The 23,951-nt window shown below is 40.5% G+C and overlaps 1 protein-coding gene across 1 annotated transcript; it reads left to right on the top strand.

Moving 5' to 3' along the window:
• The first annotated feature begins 1,268 nt into the window (after positions 1 to 1,268).
• LOC105473371 (transmembrane protein 19) lies at positions 1,269 to 17,524 on the top strand. Its single transcript, XM_011727159.2, has 6 exons — positions 1,269 to 1,993; positions 4,839 to 4,952; positions 12,014 to 12,151; positions 12,833 to 13,087; positions 14,430 to 14,639; positions 16,306 to 17,524. Exons 1-6 carry the CDS (start codon positions 1,864 to 1,866, stop codon positions 16,467 to 16,469), a joined length of 1,011 nt encoding a protein of 336 aa, XP_011725461.1. The 5' UTR covers positions 1,269 to 1,863; the 3' UTR covers positions 16,470 to 17,524.
• Positions 17,525 to 23,951: the final 6,427 nt, after the last annotated feature.

Genomic DNA, 23,951 nt, shown 5'->3' with positions numbered 1-23,951 from the left:
AGAACACCAACTAATCAGAGAGGGTCACTCTGTGACTATGGTGAAGCAAGGCCAAAAACAAAAACAAAACAAAACAAAAAAACAGACCAGTTCATAATTTTGTCTAAGCAGAGACAAAAACAATGCCACTGTGCAAACCACAAAACGTTAGCTTTGATTATTAATAATTTTACCCAATAGTCCGGTAGCATTGATATTGGCCAGCTTGGTAAGATAATCCAAACATTTACCTATGCAGAACAGACTAAGACAAAAAGAAAGTAGGCACATAATAAATTTCAGCATAAAGACCATATGTATATTATCTAGTACAAGAAGCCCACTACTATTTAGTCCTACTTCACAGATTTGGTTCTTAGTTAACTACTTAATCAGATGCCTTACCAAAGAAAATGACAAGCAGTCTTGGCATGTATTTTGAAATTTAAAATAATGTGAGCTTTTTTTTAAGTAACTACTCTGGGGGGTTAAAACACAATTGCATACTGTGTCTGAAATGAATTTGGCTCCTCTTCTTACACTGTCAGCAATTAACTGAAAAAATTGATAAATAATATGTAATTATCAGTTAGTTACTGTTAACCCAGGCAAACAAGTTAATTTCACATAAAACATGAAATCAAGCCGGGCGCGGTAGTTCAAACCCGTAATCCCAGCACTTTGGGAGGCCGAGATAGGTGGATCCCCTGAGGTCAGGAGATCGAGACCAGCCTGGCCAACATGGCGAAACCCCGTCTCTACCAAAAATACAAAAATTAGCCGGGGGTGGTGGTGGCGCCTTTAATCCTAGCTACTCTGGAGGCTGGAGCGGGGGAATCGCTTAGAACCTGGGAGGCGGTGGTTGCAGTGAGCAGAGATGTGCCACTGCACTCTGGCCTGGGCAACGGACAGAGACGCTGTCTCAAAAATAATAATAATAATAATAATAATAATAATAATAATGATGAAATCAGCCACGATTCAGAATTTTTATGCTAACAAGACGTTTTGCTTTCTAAATGAACACACTTGAAATATAAGGGGTGTGAGGACAGGTATTTCCACAATTTAAGTGGTGTTATGACAATAATGACGAGAGCTCAGTAACAGAATCTATGTTTAACTTTACCTCGCTAGCAGCCAGGAGTCTAGCACATTATAGGTAGTAAACAATGCTGTTTAGTACCTATAAAGTGGTTTCGGAGAAGCAGTGCAAACGCAGCCGGCCAGGATGCCAGCAGTGCCCGCCCACTTCAGCGAGGTGACGTCCCCCTAAGCAGCTGCGGCGCATGCCCACAGCGGGGGAGGCGCTAAAGGCGGGGTCGCGCGGAGGCGCGGGCTTTGCTCCTGGGGTCTCGGCCTTGGCCAGTTGGACCTAGACCCTAGGGCGCCTTGCGCAGCTGTCCGGACGTGACTGCGTTCAGCCGCGTCGGGCTTGCTTCCCAGACTTGCCCAAGTTAGGGTGCCCTAACTGCCCCTTTGCAGCCGCGGACCTACGCCGCCTGCGGGTGAGAAGGTTGCGACGGGAGGTGGGTGGAGCTCGCCAGCGCCGGGACCGCGGATTGGCTGCCTCGGCTTTCTCTTTTCCCCCTGGGGCTCCGGTGTGAGGCGCTGAGCAGCCGGGAGCCGGCCCTCACCGTCGACCGGGTGGCGCTTTGCTTTTGCGGTGAGGCGTTGGCCTCGCCCGTACGCATTGGAGCTCTCCGTCCAGCAGGAATTTCCGGAAGAAGTTTGAATTTTTGTGACTTTTTTTGCTTGTTTGGTCGGTGGAATATGTTGGGATTTATGTTTGCCTCTGAACAAGTGTCTTGCTCACATCGTAAATGACTTTCTCTCCGAAACGCTAAATATTCTGCCCCGCAGGAGCTCACATCCTTATTTTCCATGACAGATCTTAACGACAATATATGCAAAAGATATATAAAGATGATAACTAATATAGTTATATTGAGCCTGATCATTTGCATTTCCTTAGCTTTCTGGATTATGTCAATGACTGCAAGCACCTATTATGGTAAGTATGAATGTTCTAAGTTGTTTCTCTGTAATCTAGTCAGTGAAATTTAAAACCATACCATTGTGAAATCCAAAACTCGTATCCTCTGAATGGTTAGGAATGGTTGTGTTTACTTAACTTCCATAGCCTGATTTAACTTAGTAACAAGATAATATAAACAGTGCCTTTAATAAACGCTTGTTGTGATAATTCGAGTTATACCTATTTCTTTTTTTTAATTTTTATTTTTTATAAGATGGGAGTCCCTCTGTGTTGCTAGTCTGGTCTGAAACCCCTAGGCTCAAGTGACCCTCTCACCTGGGTCTCCCAAAGTACTGGGAATACAGGCCACCACTTCTGGCCTAGTTATACCTGTTTCAAAATGTCTTTATATGTTAAGTAACTATTCCATCTGTCTTGGTGAAAGATAAGTGAGGTGAACATAGCTTTGTAAAGCAATTACAGTCATGCTTTTAATTTTGAATAAGAATATTAGTAATGGGCCAGGAGCGGTGGCTCACGCCTGTTATCCCAGCACTTTGGGAGGCCAAGGCAGGAGGATCAACTGAGGTCAGGAGTTCAAACCAGCCTGGCCAACATGGTGAAACCCCAGCTCTACTAAAACTAGAAAAATGGCCCAGGCGTTGTGGTACGCGCCTGTAATCCCAGCTACTCGGGAGGCTGAGGCAGGAGAATCACTTGAACCCTGAAGGCGGAGGTTGCAGTGAACTGAGATCGAGCCACTGCACTCCAGCCTGGGCGACAGAGCGAGAATACGTCTCAAAAAAAGAAAAAAAGAAATTAGTAATGTAGTTTATCAGTTTCACATGTTCTGTAAATATAATAAGAATTAAAGACGGTATAATATTTACATTTGGAGAGCTGAAGGACTTATCTGCCATTTGGCTGCTTCAAAAGAATAGACTCCTTTTAAAGCGTAAAGCTACATTGCTTAAATATAAGGTACTCTGGACTCAGATCTTTAAGGTTTTGAAGGTGCTTTAGAGCGTAAGTCTCCATTTACACAAACTTCCCTCTCCTATGAAAACAAAATACTGGTCAGTTTACAACAAGGGAAAAAATGAAAAGGAGAATGAGAAAGTGAACTCTCTTAAATGGTTATATCGTAAGGGATTGCCATTTCAGACTGTAGGCTTTTTGCAAAGAGAACACGTGAATAATTGGAAAGGGATCTCCGGGATACAGAAGCTCTCAGGGCTGTTCATTCATAATGATTCACAGTGGGACATCAGAGTTTTAGGGGAGGGGTATAAGAGAAGATTCTCGTTAGTGAATGGTTGTCATGCAGTCATAGTATTTGCTATGACTTGAACTAAATAGAATAAATCAGGATTTGTAAACTGAAATATCCCTCGGACCAGTCACCTAATGCAAATGAATGAAACTGTGCAAGTTTTTGTGTGTTAGACGTGTGGTAATAGTTTTCACTTCCAGAAATAGGATATTTCTCATCTTTTGTTGAATGCTTGGGCCCTCTTTGTCTTTCATCCCCCCCCGTTTTTTTTTCTGAGATGGAGTTTCGCTCTTTTTGCCCAGGCTGGAGTGCAGTGGCACGATCTCAGTTCACTGCTACCTCTGCCTTCTGGTTTCAAACAATTCTGCCTCAGCCTCCTAAGTAGCTGGGATTACAGGTGCCTGCCACCATGCCTGGCTATGTATTTGTAGTAGAGACAGGGTTTCACTATGTTGGCCAGACTGGTCTTGAACTCCTGACCTCGGGATCCTCCTGCCTCGGCCTCCCAAAGTGCTGGGATTACAGGTGTGAGCCACTGCGCCTGGCCCATTTTCTCATTTTTGATAGAAACATGGATACAAGCAGTGGTTCACGGTTTTCTTTACCATAAGGAAATCACTTAGCCTTGGCGTTTAGGAGCCTTCAGGAGTGGTGGGCAGTTTAAATGGGAAAGCCATGGCCTGTTTAAAGGAGGGGACCTCTCTTTACCTTCAGTCAATTCTACCGTGTTGGCCAGAACTTCCCAATTTTAAAACAGAAGCCAAGAATCTGGATTTTTATATGATATCTTCTCATCTTTAAATATTGACTCAAATTATTTGAAAACACTCTGCTAGCCAAATGTCTGTGAGCTGGATGCAGCCTCTGGAATAATCAATTTCTAACCATTTAATCAGGTGTCCTCTAAAAGGCAGAGAGGAGTAAGACCCTGTTACAGAAAGAGTTCATTCTAGGTAGTGCTTGAAATTTAATATATGCCCCCTTGAAAAAAAATGAACCGGAGATTCATTTTAAATATCTAGATATCCATTATTATCATAAATAGCAGTAAAAGGTTTTCAAAACTTGAACATAACCTATTTGGCCATTCTCCAGTAAGACTGCTTCTCTGAAAATATGCATGCATGTCTCAACATAAATACAGTCGTGCTCTGCCTAGCGATGTTTCGGTCAATGACGGACCACACATATAACATGTTCCCATAAGATTATAATACCATATTTTTACTCTACTTTTTCTATGTTTAGATACACAAATACATTCTGTTATAATTGCCTACAGTATTCAGTGCAGTAATATGCTATACAGGTTTGTAGCCTAGGACCAATAGGCTATAGCATATCGCTTAAGTGTATAGTAGGTTCTGCCATCCAGGTGTGTGTAAATACAGTCTGATGTTTGCATAACCATGAAATCACCTAAGGATGCATTTCTCAGAACATATCCCTATCTTAAGTGATGCATGACTATATTTTTCTCTGGTGACTTCATCTTGGTGTTTGTACTTATGACAGTATTTTAGTCCAAAAGCAGTAATGGAAGTTTACTGCCAAAACTAACCTGTGCAGACTTCACACAATTTGTGCTCCACCTTTATAATGTTTCAGGTAACTTACGACCTATTTCTCCATGGCGTTGGCTGTTTTCTGTTGTTGTTCCTGTTCTGATCGTCTCTAATGGACTTAAAAAGAAAAGTCTAGATCACAGTGGGGCTCTAGGAGGTATGTTTTTATTTTGAATGTTTACAGTAACTACTAAGTGCTTGCTTATATAATTTAAATTTATGTTTTCTAAATTCTGAATATATGAGACTGACTACAAATCATAGTGTTATATATTTTAGACAATGATAAAGTTACATCTTGCTCAGCATTCCTATTGTCAAAATTTCAGAAACTAACATACACTTTTAGTGTAACATACAAATTAAATTTTGTGATTGATACAAAGTAAATTAATAGGATAGATGAACCTTGACTTTTCTGCTCCTTTAGTCTTCTACCAGCAGAAACACTGGAGCACTCCTCCTAGATGTAAAATAGAGCATTTGGAGAGAATAAACTCTTGGAAGTTGCTGTTAGTAATCTCAAACAGAGCAGTCCAAACTTAGCATTCTGGATTAATTTTCCAAAACTGAGTTGAGAACAGGCCATGTATTCATTCTTTTAGCAATTATTATTATTATTATTATTATTATTTTTTTTTTTGAGACAGTCTTGCTCTGTTGCCCAGGCTGGAGTGCAGTGGCACGATCGGCTCACTGCAACCTCCTCCTCCTCCTGGATTCAAGCGATTCTCATGCCTCAGCCTCCGAGTAGTTGAGATTACAGGCCTGTGCCACCATGCCCAGCTAATTTTTTCTGGTATTTTTATTAGAGATAGGGTTTCACCATGTTGACCAGGCTGGTCTCGAACTCCTGGCCTCAAGTTGATCACCTGCCTGGGCCTCCCAAAGTGCTGGGATTACAGGTGTAAGCCACCATGCCTGACCCATCTTTTAGCAAATTTTTATTGAACACTTACTAGTATGTACCACTGTTCTAAAAACTTGGGATATATCTGTAAACAAAAAGAACATGGTGTCAGTTCTCATGAAACTTATATTCTTTAGGGCAGGTAGATAATATATAAAACTGTTCAGGTAATGATGACGTTTATGAGAAAAATGAAAAGATAATTAAGTGTTAAGTGCATATGTTGGAAGACGTGGTGCATTCTTCTGTAAATGGTGTCAGGTGCTTTTCTGTAAGGAGGTCATTTTGCGCTGGCATCCAAAGAAGCTAGCAATGAGAGCTGACAGAATTATGTTCCAGGCGGACAGAATAACAAGTGCAAAAGTCCAGATATTTTAGAGGCTTATTTGAGAGTAAGAATAATAAGGCTCATTTGACTAGAAAATAGTAACAATAGGAAAAGAAGTGAGAGATAAAACTGAATAAATAAACTAGCAGTGTGCTCTCATGGTCTTATGGTTTTGTCAATTTTGCAAAGGTCAAAACTTTTGTACTCTTTTTCTTAAAGAGAGAACCGCAAATTATATAAGCTTCGGGCTCCACAAAGCCTCAATCTCCCCCTTATTTCATTTTTAGGGCATAGAGAGAATTAAATGAGATAATTTAAAGTCCTTACCTCATTGCCTGAACACATAGCCAACATTTATTCAGTGCTTGTAACTATTATTATTAGGCAGAGTTCTTCAAAATCATGCCAATTCTCTTCATAATTAAGAAATATTTTTTAAGTTATATTGTGAGATTTCCTTTTGTGGGGTAGTTGAGAATTAAAGTTAACTAGACATACTGATATTTTTGTATGAATTTTATTTTACCATGTAATCAATAAGTATTAGGAATGGTTATATTTTATCTATTTAACAAATGTTTGTATCACACTTTCTATGTACCAGGCACTGCTGTTAGCACTTTGGTAGTATTAACTCATTTATAACATAACTTGAACAATCTCTGCTTAAATATAATAACATGGAGTTATGCTTTGCTAAAAAAAGTTCTTTCTGGGCTGGTTGCAGTGGCTCACACCTGTCATCCCAGCACTTTGGGAAGCCAAGGCTGAAGGATAACATGAGTCCAGGAGTTTGAAACCAGCCTGGACAATATGATGAGACTTCACCTCTACAAAAAAAACAAAAAATCAAAATATTAAACCAGGCATGGTGGTGCACACCTGTAGTCCCAACTACACAGGAGGCTGATCGTGCCACTGCACTCAGCTTGGGCAACAGAGTGAGACCCTGTGTCAAAAAAAAAAAAAAAAAAGCTCTCAGATATCCTCGCCTTGGAATTTATTATTCTTATAGAAAGAAAGGTCAAGTCCTTCTTGAAATTCTGTCTTCCTTGGGCTTCTGTGCTGTATATTGTCCTGCTTCTCTGGCATTTATGATCTCTCCTGTTGTTTCTTTCCTGCTGCTGGAAGGGCTGCCTTCTAGCCCTTGGGCATCTACTCCTGTCCTATGTTGATTAGAATTAAAAGATATGTATTTGAAACCTAACACTGCCACCTATTATCAGGGCAAACTTGGAAAAGCTACATAACTCCTAGGAGCCTCACTTTCTTCTCTCTTCTAAAATACCTCCAATAGTAATACCTCATGGGCTTATTGGTGAAGCTCAAACAAGATATTATGTGAGGCAACACATCTTTGTAAATGGTGCAAAAATGTTCATTGTTAGTGATTATGTACTTTCAACCATATTTTTATACGCAAATGACTATTAAATTGGCATTGCCACAAACCTTTCTTTCTTTCTCCATACCTCTGCTCACATTACTCCTCCCCCTCTGACCTCTCTCCTACCTCATTATATATGCTGATTATTATTATCATCTGCATTAATAGAGAAGTATATAGAGAGATTTCAAAGATGAAGAGACAGTTCTGGGCAGAAAACAATGAGAACTGCAGAAAATTGAAACTAATGCTTGCAGAGTAAAATTAAATGAAGTATTCCCACTAAGAAAGTTTCTGGTTCTAGGCTTCTTAGTGCTTAATGAAGTATTCTTACTGAATAGGATTCAAATCTAATAAAGTCATTTATTTGCTGCCAGCCCTTAGAGATGGAAATGATCAGATGTAGTAGTAGATGGAAGCATGTCATTAACTTACTTTCAGTAGTAACTGATAGTTCTAAAGTCAGGTAGCAAAAATATAATATGCATGTTTCTAAAAATTATCATGGTGGTATAACATGCCACTTGATCTGTTTGAGCATAAAGAAAATCTACTAGATTGTAAACTCCTTGAGGACAAAGAGTATCTTATGCTTCTGTGTCCCATGTTTCTTTGAATAGTGCTAGATACATAATAGATGATTAGGAATAGATGTAGTCTGATTTTTAAAAACCTTTGCTTTTTTCCTAATTATTTCATTCTATGAAACGTTTATCGTTTTTTTTTTCTACCTTTTTGTGAAAAAAGAAGTTATGGCCAGGTATGGTGGCTCACACCTGTAATCTCAGCACTTAGGGAGGCCAAGGTAGGCAGATCGCTTGAATCCAGGAGTTTGAGACCAACCTGGGCAACATGGTGAAACCTTGCTCTACTAAAAATACAAAAATTAGCCAGGCATAGTGGCGGGTGCCTGTAATCCCAGTTACTTGGGAGGCTGAGGCAGGAGAATTGCTTGAACCCAGAAGGCGGAGGCTGCAGTGAGCCAAGATCATGCTGCTGCACTCGAGCCTGAGTGACAGAGCGAGGCCCTGTCCTCAAAAAAACTTTTTTTAGAGGCAGGGTCTTGCTCTGTCACCCAGGCTGTAGTGCAGTGATGCAACCATAGCTTAGTGCAGCCTTGAATTCCTGGGCTCAAGCAGTCCACCTGCCTCAGCCTCCTGGGTAGTTGGGACTACAGGCACACGCCGCCACACCCAGCTTTTCTTACTGTTTGGAACTTTTTGTTTCCTTAAGGATAAAAAAAAATCTAATGCTGATTTAAAATATATCATAGTAGTTGGGTATACTATCCTAGAGTATGACTGCAAATCACTTAAACTCTCAGTGTTGTACTTGTCCTGTCTATAAAATGTGAAGGAATAATGGTATCTATGGCAATGAATTATCTTGAAGTGTTATCCATGTAAAATGCTTAGCACAGTACTTGGCATACAAATATTTTATAGATGTTAGTTATTATTACTGTTTTCCTTCCACTACTGCTGTCCACAGTGATACAAGTTTGACCATGTCCCCACCCAAATCTCATCTTGAATTGTAGCTCCCATAATTCCCACATGTCAAGGGAAGGACCTGGTGGGAGGTAATTGAATCATGGGAGCAGGTCCTTCCCGTGCTGTTCTCATAATAGTGAGTAAGTCTCATGAGAGCTGATGGTTTTGTAAAGGGGAGTTCCCCTACATAAACTTCCTTGCCTGCCACTAGGTAAGATGTGACTTTGCTCCTCATTTGCCTTCAGCCATGATTGTGAGGCTTCCCCAGCCATGTGGAACTGTGAGTCAATTGAACCTCTTCTCTTTATAAATTACCCAGTTTCGGCCGGGCACGGTGGCTCAAGCCTGTAATCCCAGCACTTTGGGAGGCCGAGACGGGTGGATCACGAGGTCAGGAGATCGAGACCATCCTGGATAACACAGTGAAACCCCGTCTCTACTAAAAAAAGTACAAAAAACTAGCCGGGCGCGGTGGCGGGCGCCTGTAGTCCCAGCTACTCGGGAGGCTGAGGCAGGAGAATGGCGTGAACCCGGGAGGCGGAGCTTGCAGTGAGCTGAGATCCGGCCACTGCACTCCAGCCTGGGCGGCAGAGCAAGACTCCGTCTCAAAAAAAAAAAAAAAAAAAAAAAAAATTACCCAGTTTCAGGTTTATCTTTATTAGCAGCATGACAACGGACTAATACACGCAGTTATAAGGAATTTTACTTTGCTACATCATGACTTTAGTGTGTCTAGGATTGAGAAGTAAGAGTTACAGAACTTCCTCAGGATCTGGGTATTTAGAACCATTCATGACAGAAACATATACCTCAGTATTGAGAGGATTGGGCAGGGGTTCAGTCACACTTCGTCTCTAAGCTGCACACTGAAGTGGAGGACTCTGGTCATTTGGAGAGAGAGCAAGCATTGCCAGAATAAGGAGAGGGTCACATGAGGGGGATTTGTGGTAAAGTGTTTGTGGAAGAGCATAGCAAGAGGGGGTGTTGTCAGGAGAGGCCAGTGGTGGTGCTCTGTGTGGTTTCACAAGGGTGGCCTGACCTCTTTTTGGTCACTATACGTTGGGTCTGGTTTCAGTCTTTCTGAAGTAGAAACCTCACTCTGTCATGTACCCAGAGTTGATTAGAGCCTAGAAAACTGGTTGAATGTTGCTCATTGTCATAAAGGATTGCTATATGAGCCAGAATGCCACTTTATTAGTCAGATAGAAGAACTACCAGGCAGAAGAACACAAACATCACTGTTCAGGCATGCCCTATTCTTGTAGTCAGGCCACTTGAGAAGTCGGATTATAATTAGAAGGCTGCTTTGGTGAGTACAAAGTCTGAGAAACAGTTATGCAAGTCCACAAATCAAAGGTTCCCCTCCCTTGGACGTGGTTCAAGAAGTCTGCCAGCCTCTGGTTTTTTTGGCCTTCACTTTCTACATTTTGGGCTAGCCAATTAAATTATCATAGAATATGTATGAATCAATAGGTTAGCCCTGAGTTTATTAAATTGCTATGAAATTCCAGTCCTGCCTTTCTCTTTTACGCCTCCTAGAGATTACCCAGGTCACCCTGGTTGGAATTTGGGGTATAACTGTACTCCCATTGTCAGAAATTTGTAGACAGCGTCATTTTACTCCCCTGATGCTATCTGTTAGGTACAGAATTTACCTATTTAAGGCTCAGAAGGCAACCATAGTCCTCAAGTCTTCAAATTATTTGGGAGTACCCTATTGTCATATCTGTGAACCCTTTATCAATGATATTTAGAGATCTGCAGGATGGAGAGGTGGAAAAGATACGAACAGGAGATAGCAGTTACTAACCTAAAATGTAGACATAGGTGGGAGTTGCTAAAAGTTCCAAGCTCTCTTAGGACTACGTGAAAGAAACCCTTCCCTCAAAACTTGTCTTGTTCATTTCCTCAATCTGAAGCTGTCACCAACATGAACATTGATCACCTCATGTGCTATTTTAAGGTGGTTGAAGTAAAAAGGATATAGATGCCATTTGTAACATCTCAGTGTAGGTTGTTTAGGGCTCTTCTACTTTGGGTTTGTTTAGAGACGGCGGAACAAATTGTTAACAGTGAATATTCATGAAGAGGAGGAGGGGAGACACTTTGACTTTCAATTTGTATACCTCCATATGTTTTGACTTTCCCCTTCAGTAGTTGCGTACAACTTTTCTAATGTTTTAAAAATCAATTAAAAAAACTTAAAGGTTGGATAACAATATTATAATATTTATCATGATTATTGTTGAGCTTTTGCCACTGGAACTGTTGCTGTTATTAGTATCCATGACATTAGGTAACACTTATTAAGGACCTCTTACATCCTGGATAATATAATAAGCATATTGCAAAGATTATCCCTGACTTTTTACAGCAAGCTGGCAAAGTAAATTCTGATTATTCTCATTTCATCGGTGCAAAATTGAGACTTCAGGAGGTTGGGTAACTTATCCTAATCTTGAAGAGGTAAGTGAAGGAGCCAAAGTTTGAACTCTAGACTGTTCAACTCCAGAGCTGAAGCTCTTTGTTATTGTTAATACTTTATTTCAAGTTACCCTATTCTTGTGCTCTCAATTAAAAGGTACCAAAGTTAAATACCAGTAATTGAGCATCTCTGGAAGAGTCGATGAATAACTATCTCATTGGTTATGATATCTGAACTTTGAGCTAAGCAATGGAAAGGGTTATTATAGAAAAAGAAGGCCAGGTGCAGTGGCTCACTCCTGCAATCCCAGCACTTTAGGAGGCCATTGCTGGGCAGATTGCTTGAGCCCAGGAGTTTGAGATCAGCCTGGGCGATATAGTGAGACTCCATCTCTATTTCTACCTTTTTAAAATAAAGGTATTTTTAAAATATTATCTAAAATAATATCTTACATTCATATGGCATTGCTTGAAACGAGATTAAAATATGGTAAAAAAAATGTGTACTCAAAATCGCATTCAGTTTACTGCTTGGTAACAACTTAATTGGCAAAATGCAAATTGTTAGAAATGTACATTTCAGGTTATAACATAAAAACGGAAAAAATCCATCCTTTTTTCACAGCATTGATGTATGAATTGAATATAATTCTGTGTTTACATATGTTTCTTTCAGGGCTCGTGGTTGGATTTATCCTAACCATTGCAAATTTCAGCTTTTTTACCTCTTTGCTGATGTTTTTCTTGTCTTCTTCAAAACTCACTAAATGGAAGGGAGAAATGAAGAAGCGTCTAGATTCAGAATATAAGGAAGGTAAGATTATGTTTGATATTATTCAAAATAGTAAACTTCATTTCATCGTAACATAAGCTTTTTTTTTAGACGGAGTCTCGCTGTCACCCAGGCTGGAGTGCAGTGGCACAATCTTGGCTCCTTGCAAGCTCTGCCTCCCAGGTTCACGCCATTCTCCTGGCTCAGCCTCCCAAGTAGCTGGGACTACAGGCACCTGCAACCATGCCTGGCTAATTTTTTGTATTTTTAGTAGAGACGAGGTTTCACCGTGTTAGCCAGGACGGTCTCAATCTCCTGACCTCGTGATCCGCCTGCCTCGGCCTCCCAAAGTGCTGGGATTACAAGCGTGAGCCACTGCACCTGGCCAACATAAGCTTTCAATCAGAATGTTGTTTAGACTGTCAAAACACATCACTTTTTATATGAGAATTCCTTTAGTAGCCAAATTGAGTTTATAATTTATTTCACAACAATAGGAAATAACAGCAGAATTTTAGAAGCACTAGAGTCTGTCATAATTTTTCCAGATTTGTTAATAACAGTATAGAATCTGGGCAAATGTACCATAACACTTTTACTGTTTTGAAATATTTTTTCATTGTTTTTCTTTTCTTAAACTTTAAAACATAAATACCTATAACTGCATGGTTTTTCTTCTAAGGAGAAAGCATTTGTTTGTCCTTTTCATCTGTTTGTTTCCAGGTGGGCAAAGGAATTGGATTCAGGTATTCTGTAACGGAGCTGTACCCACAGAACTGGCCCTGCTGTACATGATAGAAAATGGCCCTGGGGAAATCCCCGTCGATTTTTCCAAGCAGTACTCTGCTTCCTGGATGTGTTTGTCTCTCTTGGCTGCACTGGCCTGCTCTGCTGGAGACACATGGGCTTCAGAAGTTGGCACAGTTCTGAGTAAAAGTCCTCCAAGACTGATAACAACCTGGGAGAAAGTTCCAGTTGGTGAGTGCTTTTCTTCTTTTTGACCCATTGGTAGACACAGTTGGTGAGTCTTGGTTTGAGATTCTTTAAAAAAACCAAAAAACCTCTTGATTTAATGTATTTCTTATTTTAGAGCCTTTTAAAAACTTTATTTAGTCTCTTTAATAATTGGAAAATTTCTATAGACTATTAAATTGGTAATAATAAATAGTATTTGCAGGAAATGTTAGCAAGACCTAGATAAGCAATACAGGAACTTAGAGATTGATTTGCAAACATATCAGTAGGGAAGGAAAAGAAAGGGAACAATGGAATATTTATTGAGGGCCTGTTATGGTATCAGTGCTTTAACATATATCTCAATTCTCCATTATCAACATTATCAACAACTACATAGGTTGAACATCACAAATCTGAAAATCCAAAATCCAAAATGCTCCAAAATCTTAAACTTTTTGAACACTGACATGATGCTCACAGGAAATGTTCATTGGAACATTTCAGATTTACGATTTTCAGATTTGGGTGTTCAACTGGTAAGTCTATATTAACGCAAATATTCCAAACTCTGAAAAAATTTGAAATCCAAAACACTTCTAGTCCGAAGCAATTCGGGTAAAGAGAATACTCAACCTGTACTGCTTTTTCTTTTTGTCTTCTGATGCTTCTCTTCCTCTTCGTCCCCTTTTCTTTCTACCCCATCCTATCCCCCATCATCGCCTTCTCCTCCTTTTTCTTCTCTTCTTCATCATCATTATAACAGCTAACACATTTTAGATACCTACTACAGTGCACTATTGTAACTGCTCTACATGGATTGCCACTTAGTACTCCTAATAATCATATGAATTGGTTCTTTTATTATTTCTGTCTTATAAAGAAACTAAAGGACAAAGAAGTTAGATAAATTAACTACAGTCACACGGCTTAAGAGTAGCAGAATTGGGCCTGGCAAGGTGGCTCACACCTGTCATCCCAGTTAATAGAGAGACTGAGGTGGGAGGATCACTTGAGCCTGGAGTTGGAGGCTGCAGTAAGCTATGATCACACCATTGTACTCTAGCCTGGTTGATAGAGCAAAACCTTGTCTCTGAAAAGAGAGAGAGAGATTGAGAGAGAGAAGCGGAACCAAGATTGAAACCAGGGAGTCCGGCTTCGTTGAACCATTCTGCTTCATCACTTAAAATGTCGAGAGTTACTGAGGAGAAAATACTATTTTCTAAATAGCTACAGTATTTAGATTGCTTTAAAGAGAATGCTTTCTTTAAATTAGTCTTGATTAGATAGGTACCTTGCTGTCCTTGCCTTTATGTGTTTGCTGATTATTAACCAGATGATTTTCTACATGTTTCTTCTTCTTCAGGTACCAATGGAGGCGTTACAGTGGTGGGCCTTGTCTCCAGTCTCCTTGGTGGTACCTTTGTGGGCATTGCATACTTCCTCACACAGCTGATTTTTGTGAATGATTTAGACATTTCTGCCCCCCAGTGGCCAATTATTGCATTTGGTGGTTTAGCTGGATTACTAGGATCAATTGTGGACTCATACTTAGGGGCTATAATGCAGTATACTGGTAAGAACATTCCTTCATTCTTGCAACTTATTGGTGTGTTAAAGAAATAGGGAAAAGAAAGAAAAAATGTCAACAATGAAAACAAATCCAAAGACACAGGGTGTTGAGGGACTAGAAATGATAGGGCAAAGTCTCTCACAATTTTGGTTTTCTTATTCTTTTGTATTAAATTAATTGAAAGAGAATTAGTCGAATTAGTCCTGCACAGCAATGATTAGCAGCTGTGTGGGGAAGATACAGTAGTGCAGAGAACAGACGCTTTTGTGTGGGCCATTACCTAATCCCAGAAAAGCAAGACATTTTGGATCATATCATTTTAATAAAATTCCTTCCATTCATTTTCCTATTCCATTTGAGGGATAATTGTACTAGTCTGACTATACATGCCACCTACTTTTTTACTGTGGTATCATGCTTGCTATTCTTGCCCCTGAGTTTTTTGCTTCAATCAAGATATACGGTAGGTGGCTGGGTGCAGTGGCTCACATCCAAATCCCAGCACTTTGGGAGGCCAAGTGGGTTGGATCACTTGAGGTCAGGAGTTCGAGACTAGCCTGGCCAACATGGTGAACCTCCATCTCTACTAAAAATAAAAAAATTGTCTGGCGTGGGGGCGCCTGCCTGTAATCCCAGCTACTTGCAGTGAGCCGAGATCATGCCACTGCACTCTAGCCTGGGCAACAGAGCAAGACTCCATCTCAAAAAAAAAAAATATCTGGTAGAGTGGTAGAGTATGTTTTTCTCAAAATTTTCTGTGCTTTGTTTCTAAGGCTCTCCCATCCTATCAGTGTACTCACATATTCTGTTAGGTGTGTATTTGCTCCTCACTCTCATCAACCATGTTTCTCCTTTGATTGACATCAGGAAGAGGTTGGAAGGCTAGAGAAGGGTTCTCTCAGTACAGTCCTCCTAGCGCTCTTCATGCCTCAGAAAATTTATGTGCCCTTCCTCCCCTCTCCCCATCAGTCAGAATATTTGTTCTCCATTTTGTTAGTCTCATTTAGATTTTAAGGATGAAGCAATCTGATCTTAATTCTCACTAAAGGGTCAGTAACTCTACACGCACACACAGACAGTAAACATGTTTTTTAAAGAGTGTGAATTTTATTCTAAATTAGGTTCTAACTGGGAAAGTTTCTGATTGCATTGAGTGGGTTGAAAAGAAATGCGTGCAGTAGGGGAGATTTTGTAAATCTTCGTGTGCCTCCTTTGTGCCAGCCCCATGCTCAACCATGCATTTACAGTACTGTGGCCAAAGACATGATCCCTACTCCCAGGGACCTCATAGATCAGTCTTGGAGGGGAACCACTGGGAAGGCAGGCCCAACCTGCCATTTTCATGCCCTCTCTGCTTTTCATGTTCTCTCTTCCACTTCTGAAGCAATTCCAGAGATATTGACAGAAAATTACTGAGCATTCAAAGTGGCCGTTTATAATCAGGGGTCCCATATCTCTCATCATATAAATGATCCATTAAAGTCATTTAGCAAGTCACTTAGAACCTTTCAAAGATTGTCTCCTTTGGAGGAAAAAGCCTATTTTGTTCTTTTTAAAAAATCAAGTACATGTACTCTAGAACTTAAGGTATAATTTTAAAAAAAGAAAAGAAAAAACAAAATCAAGTCGTTTGGGTTTTCTACCTCACTTGCTTCTTTTTCCATTCCAGGGTTGGATGAAAGCACTGGCATGGTGGTCAACAGCCCAACAAATGAGGCAAAGCACATAGCAGGGAAACCCATTCTTGATAACAATGCGGTGAATCTGTTTTCTTCTGTTCTTATTGCCCTCTTGCTTCCAACTGCTGCTTGGGGTTTTTGGCCCAGGGGATGAACTTTATTTCATTTCCACAGGTTGAAACTGATAAGTCCAGCTAAATTTGCAATTCCAACTTCTATCCTAAGAAGAATAATTGTAATGGCAAAGCAGAAATGCCAGCTCCTCCTATATTCCATTGTGATGGGATTTCACATTTTGCTCTCATCAACTCCCCTGTAACAGCTAGCATCTTTCTAGTGAAAGAGAAGAATTCCAAGAACTTACGCATATTTTTTTCTGCTGAATGGAAGTCTTGAGCAATGAAGCTATATTGTCCCTACATACTGCTATATATTGAACTGAAAGTTCTCACATAATCAGTGTCAAGTTTTGTCTTATTTTGTTTTGTTTGTTTAAACCAGTGTGGGAAATAAAAGTGATGATATTTAAAATAGTTCTCAGTTGAAGCAGAGAAATGCCACTGTGCTAGTTGCCCAAATGTTATGTCTATTTTAAATAGTTCGAGCTGATGTGTATGGAAGCCTAAATAAGTATAGTATCCTGAACTTCTCCCATTAATTGCTATTCACAATTGGGAAAAGTATGGAGATTGGTTCCTAGTGAGTTTTGTGGCCTACTCCACATTTGTTCTTCCTTCCTCAGGGTTAGTGATGAAAAAAAGTAAATACCTTTTTCATATGACCATTAGAATGTATGAAAAAAGTTATTTTAACTAAAAGCAAAAGAACTTTATCTTATATCTAAAAAATGTATACCTTACTATATGTTTCAGTTGCTCTCTGAGCAGAAATTATCTTCAATTTAGTATGTGGAATGTATTTTCTAGCTTTCTTTGAATTATATATGGCAGCCTGGTTTAGCATTGGCATCCTGAACAGTTAAGAGTCATTGGGAAATTATTGTATTTCTTTATGAATTTACTATCATATCAATTGCTGGAAAATGCTATGGTTTTCTATTATTACCGTCTAAGTTGTATTCTCTCTTACACTGTAGCCTCAACTAAGGCAAATTCTGCTTTTCAATTTTGTTCTTCACTATGATTTACTGTGTGCCAAAGGAGTTTTGACATGGTACAGAGTATTTTACTAAAAGTATTTTTAAATGTTTTTCATGTGATTTCTGTACCTTCTTCCTCCTGCCCCTTTTGCTTTTTTAAAGAAAATGGGGAAGAATTTATGAATATACCACCAGCAGAGTGGATAATGCTTACAATTCTTTATTGGTGGCCCTACTGTGGTGATGATCTAGAACTGACTTACTTCAGGACAGAAAAAAAAAAAACAATCACACCCTTAATCTTTAAGCCAGTCAGATCAGGGGGTTGCAACAGTTGGGTTAGAACTTCGGGTATATATTGGAAGCACCAGGGCATGTTTGCTTTTTTCGTTTGTTTGTTTTTTGAGACAGAGTCTCACACTGTGGCCCAGGCTGAACTCCAGCACAGTGGCATGATCTCGGCTTACTGTAGCCTCTGCCTCTCGGGTTCACACGATTCTCATGCCTCAGCCACCCAAGTAGCTGGGATCACAGACGTGCACCATCATGCCAGGCTAATTTTTGTATTTTTAGTAGAGACAGGGTTACACTATGTTGGCCAGGCTGGTCTCGAACTCCTGACCTCAAGTGATCTGCCCACCTCAGCCTCCCAAAGAGCTATTACAGATGTGAGCCACTGTGCCCAGCCACCAGGGCATGTTTTTAAAAAAGTACTGATGTCTGGGTTTCACACTGCAAAATTCTGATTTATCTGATCTAAGGTACAGTCTGGATATTGAGACGTTTTAAAGCTCTGACTGTACATTGAATCGTCATGTAAGGAGTTTTTAAAACACTGTTGCCAGGGGCCCTTTCTAGACCAAGTCAGTCAGAATGTTGGACAATGAGGCCCATGCATGGGTATTTTTACAAAGCTCTCTGGGAGATTCTAATGCTTAACCAAGTTGAGAAGCACTGAATAAGAATATCCTGGGCCGGGCACAGTGGCTCCTGCTTGTAATCCCAGTACTTTAGAAGGCCGAGGCGGGTGGATCACTTGAGGTCAGGAGTTCGAGACCAGCCTGGCCAACATGATGAAATACCGTCTCTACTAAAAATACAAAAAATTAGTCAGGTGTGGTGGTGCGTGCCTGTAGTCCCAGCTACTCAGGAGGCTGAGGCGGGAGAATTGCTGGAACCCGGAGGTGGAGGTTGCAGTGAACCAAGTTTATACCACTGTACTCCAGCCTGGGCAACAGAGTGAGACTCCATCTCAAAAAATATATATATATATATTTTAAGCACTAGAACTACTGAATAAGAATGTCCTAAAGCACTGTATCTAAGCACTTGAAAAGAATGGGACTTTTCAGTTTTGGGGAGATAACTATTAGCAACAACACAATATGTTATCTTTGTGGGTTAATAACTTCTGGTAATTGCACAGTGTCTTACAGCTACATCACTTATAAAATCATGTGTCACTTTTCACACAGCCTGCACATTGTTCTCACATGCCCTTTTTCTTTTCCCGGAGATTCATCCTCATGACATACGAGGGGACAAAAATATTTATTGGAACTATCTTTGGATTTAGTAGAATCACTGTATCATTAACAGTTTGGGGAAATATTGCTTTGCCATCCTGTATTTGAAAATTTAGGTCTAGTTGTGTTTTGCAATCAAAATGTTTGAGATATTCAAAAACTAATAGGATCTGTATAAAATATTTCACTCAAAACTACTGAAAAAAGTCTGGGATAGCAGCTCATTATCAAATATACTCCTATTTTTGTGGTGATTTATGAACATCCCCACTAAGTATAACTAAAGATCATAAAAAGCCTCAGATCAAGTTTGGTCAGGTTTTGTCACCAAACTTTATAAAGAAACTGGTTTTCATAGCTTTTTGGAGATGAGAATTGAGGATAAGAAATTGTGTCTCTGTCCTTTTTTTTTTTTTTTGTAAGTCTTATATGTATTTTACTGTAACATCTTTTGAATTGGGTATTTACCTAATTCAACATATTTTTCCTCTTTGCAGAATGGGCAGTTCATGTTAAAAACACTTTTCGTGGAAAGAGCTCTATGTAACAGTATAATAAAACTACCTACCTAGCAATATAAAGCATACTATTTCTTTTCATACTGTTCCATGATAGAAGAGAGCAGATAGATGTGGCTTGGGACAGCTCCTGAAGAATTCCAGGAGTAGCGTGTTGAAAACTCATTAAATGGAGCCACCAGGAGACCAAAGAATTGATTCAGCAGGACATTCTATTATTAGCTTTTCTCATTACTTGAGTTATCTATTTCTCATATATATCTTTCCTGTTTCTAGTTGCTATACACGTAGGATGCTGCCTGCAGAAATACCAACCCCACCCCAATTAGATAAAGGACTAGTATAGAGAGAAAGCATGTGAAATGATGTTTTAAATTTTGCCGCATGCCTGTGATATGAACAGCTGCTGCCTATTAGGCACAGTGGGTATACTAGGGCCCAATCATCTGACCGTCCTGATGTTTTATCTAATGTTCCCAGTGCTATCACAATGAGAATGGTCTGTACTAGCCACCATATCTCAGGTGAATTGTGGTGTGCTTTAAAAATGAAAACACAGCCAGGCGAGGTGGCTCATGCCTGTAATCCTAACACTTTGGGAGGCCGAGGCGGGCAGATCATGAGGTCAGGAGTTCAAGACCAGCCTGGCCAACGTAGTGAAACCCTGTCTCTACTAAAAATACAAAAATTAGCTGGTCATGGAGGTGTATGCCTGTAGTCCCAGCTACTCAGGAGGCTGAGGCATGAGAATCACTTGAACCCAGGAGGCAGAGGTTGCAGTGAGCCGAGATCGTGCCATTGTACTCCAGCCTGGGTGACAGAGCGAGATTCCATCTCGGAAAAAAAAAAAAAAAAGAAAAGAAAAAAATGAAAACACAATTATATGGCTTAATTATTTAATCTCCTTATGGAGTATCTGTTTTTATAACTCCAAGTGGTTCTTGATATTTTTAAAATACTTAAGCATTCAGTATGTATTCATTGAATTGTTTGACTCTACTCTTGTTTCTTTTAAGAGTGACTGGAAGGTGATAATCAGCACCATATTCCTGGAGGAAAATAAAAAATGAAAAACCAGTTTGGCTGCCTGAACTTCTGAGAACTGGAATGTTTCCAGCATTTTTCAGTCATGCCAAACAGTATTAATGGTTTTGAAACTAATGAGTCAGGAATTATTGAAGAAGTGAAGGAGTGGCAGGGCAAGGCTTGACATTATTTTCCCTGACAAAACTAAACTCTCCATTTATCATAACTACCCTCTTCAAAAAAATTTGTTTTTGTAAATCTAATTGTGAATCCAGACAAGTTTTTTTTTTTTTTTTTTTAAGACAAGAGTCTTACCCTATCACCCAGGCTGGACTGCAGTGGCATGATCATAGCTCACTGCAGCTTCAACTTCTCCAGCTCAAGTCATCCTCCCGCCTCAGCTCCAGAGTAGCTGGTACTACAGACTTGCACCACTATAGCCGGCTACTTTTTTTTTTTTTTTTTTTGAGACAGAGTCTCGCTCTGTTGCCCAGGCTGGAGTGCAGTGGCTGGATCTCAGCTCACTGCAAGCTCTGCCTCCCAGGTTTACGCCATTCTCCTGCCTCAGCCTACCGAGTAGCTGGGACTACAGGCGCCCGCCACCTCACCCGGCTAGTTTTTTGTATTTTTTTAGTAGAGACGGGGTTTCACCAGGTTAGCCAGGACGGTCTCGATCTCCTGACCTCGTGATCCGCCCGTCTCAGCCTCCCAAAGTTCTGGGATTACAGGCTTGAGCCACTGTGCCCAGCTAAATTTTTTTTTTTTTAATTTTTTGCAGAGATGAATCCAGACTATGTCCTATGTTGTCCATACTGGGTTTGAACTCCTGGGCTCAAGTGATCTTCTCACCTCGGCCTCCCAAAGTGTGGGATTACAGGTGCAAGCCATATACCCAGCCACAAATTTATTTTATAAATATGACAACTCTTTTTTTAAATTTGGATTTTAAAATTTTTATTAATATTAAATAATACACTGACTCTATTCCTTTTTAAAAATTACAACATTAGACCAGATGTGGTAGCTCATGCTTATAATCCCAGCATTTTGGGAAGCCAAGGTGGGAGAATCACCTAAGGCCAGGAGTTTGAGACCAGCCTGGGCAACATAGCAAGACCCCGTCTCTACAAAAAATAAAAAATTAGCCAAATGTGGTGTACACCTGTAGTCCCAGCCACTCAGGAAGCTGAGGTGGGAGGATTGTTTGAGCATGAGAGTTGGAGGCCACAGTGAGCCGTAATTGTGCCACTGCACTCGAACCTGGGTGACAGAAACTCTGTCTCAATTTAAAAAGTAATAAAAAATAAATAAAAGTTACAACATTAGACATAAAGTAAATTTTTTTTTTTTTTTTTTTTTTTTTTTTGAGAGGATGTCTCGCTGTGTCGCCAGGCTGGAGGGCAGTGGTGCAACTTCAGCTCACTGCAACCTCCGCCTCCTGGGTTCAAGCGATTCCCCTGCCTCAGCCTCCCAAGTAGCTAGGACTACAGGTGCGCCCCACCATGCCCGGCTAAAAAGCTTAAATGTTCTTTTGCCCCCACTAACCCCTCAGCAACTGAGCTCCTCCTATCTTCTCCAAGCTAATTATTGACATAAATTTGGGATATGGGCCAGGCACAGTGGCTCATGCCTATATTCCCAGCACTTTAGGTGGTTGAAGCAGGAGGATTGCATGAGGTCAGTAGTTTGAGACCAGCCTGGTCAACATAGTGAGACCCCCATCACTACAAAAAAAATTTAAAAATTAGCCAGGTGTAGTGGTGTGTGCCTGTAGTCCTAGCTACCCAGGAGGCTAGGGCAAGAGGATCGCTTAGGCCCAGGGGTTCAAGGCAGCAGTGAGCTATGATTGTACCACTGTACTCCAATCTGGGCGGCAGAGTGAGACCCTGTCTTTAAAAAATAAAAATAAATTTGCAATATTTTGTACATAATTTGTTTAAGTGTGTTTTAACACACTTTAAACTCAATGAAATTGTTATAATTAGTATTGTCTTTTTGCTGCTTCAAGTCAGGTGCTTATATCCTAGAAAAATCTGGGAAGAAGGCCAGGCGCAGTGGCTCATGCATGTAATCCTAGCACTTTGGAAGGCTGAGGCGGGCAGATCACTTGAGGTCAAGAGTTCGAGACCAGCCTGGCCAACATGGTGAAACCCCTTCTCTACTAAAAAAATACAAAAATTAGCCAGGTGTAGTGGTACATGCCTGTAGTCCCAGCTACTCAGGTGGCTGAGGCACGAGAATCACTTGAACCCAGGAGGCAAAGGTTGCAGTGAACTGTACTCCGTTGCACCAGAGATTGCACCACTGTACTCCAGTCTGGGCAACAGAGTAAGACTCCATCTCAGAAATAAAATAAAATAAAAATCTAGGAAGAAAGATTAGAAGGATGTACACCAAAATACTATTGTTATCTGAGATAATTACAGATGTATTTAATGCTATTAAAAATACACATACAAAATAATTTTAAGTACTTTTTTATAAAGTCTATAGTCAAATTTGTTTTTTCTATGAATCAAAAACATGCTCAAAGTAACAAAATAATCTCTGGGAATTACCCCTCTTTCCCCTCCACCCCCTCATCATTATTTTAAATCGTATTTCTTCTCTTAATAAACGACTTTATTAACAATGAACTGAAAGAGTAAAATGGAATTTTAGTATAAATAAAAGTAACAGTGGATATTCAAGGGAATTTTTTGATACCTTTGAGACGGGATACTTCCCTTGACCTCTTCACAGGACTTGTGAAGGGGTAGCTCGTTTACTCAGCCCGAAGCTCTGAACCCCTCAAGAAGGGGGAGCACACAGGTGAGCAAGTGTAGCTGCTGGGGCGAACAAATGCTGGAACCATCCGGTTACTCCTCTCTGGTAGGATCAAGCTTTGAGCAGGCCCCATGGCAGTGTCCAAGCGTGTTACAATGTTTAGCTCTGCCATCCAGGAGCGGGTGTCTGTGACCCCCAGACCCCCAGAGGGCATGTGTTACAATCAGTGCTCTTTTAGTGTTTGCTGTCCTCAGATGGCTGAGTGTTCACCACCTCAGTGGAGGGTGAGGGTCACAGACTTTTATACTCTTCCGTCTTGGTACTCAAGTTCTTGTCCAGCATCCAGGAAGAATCAGGTCATACGAACCAGTTGAAGGGTGGTGTATGCAGATTGTTTTACTGAGCGATGGAAGTGGCTGTCAGCGGGAAGGGGAGCTGGAGAGGGATGGAGTGAGCAGATAATCTCCCCCTGGAGTTTGGCCATTCCTGGCCAAACTCTTCTCTGAAGTCCCGCCATCAAGCCATCCCTCTGAAGTCAAGCTGCTTTTCTCCAGCTGCTGCTTCTCTTCTCTCCTTGTGCTGCTCCGCTCTGCTCTCTTGCCGGTGGAGCTTGTGGGTTTTATGGGTACAGGGTGGGAGTGGGGCAGGCCAGGGTGGTTTTGGAAAAGGCAACATTTGGGTGGGAAAACGGGGATGTGAAG

The sequence above is a fragment of the Macaca nemestrina genome, chromosome 10 (genome assembly GCF_043159975.1).
Source record: "Macaca nemestrina isolate mMacNem1 chromosome 10, mMacNem.hap1, whole genome shotgun sequence".
Classification (NCBI taxonomy): domain Eukaryota; kingdom Metazoa; phylum Chordata; class Mammalia; order Primates; family Cercopithecidae; genus Macaca; species Macaca nemestrina.
Note: the sequence above shows the minus strand (reverse complement) of the source record. Positions and strands in the feature narration are given on the sequence as shown.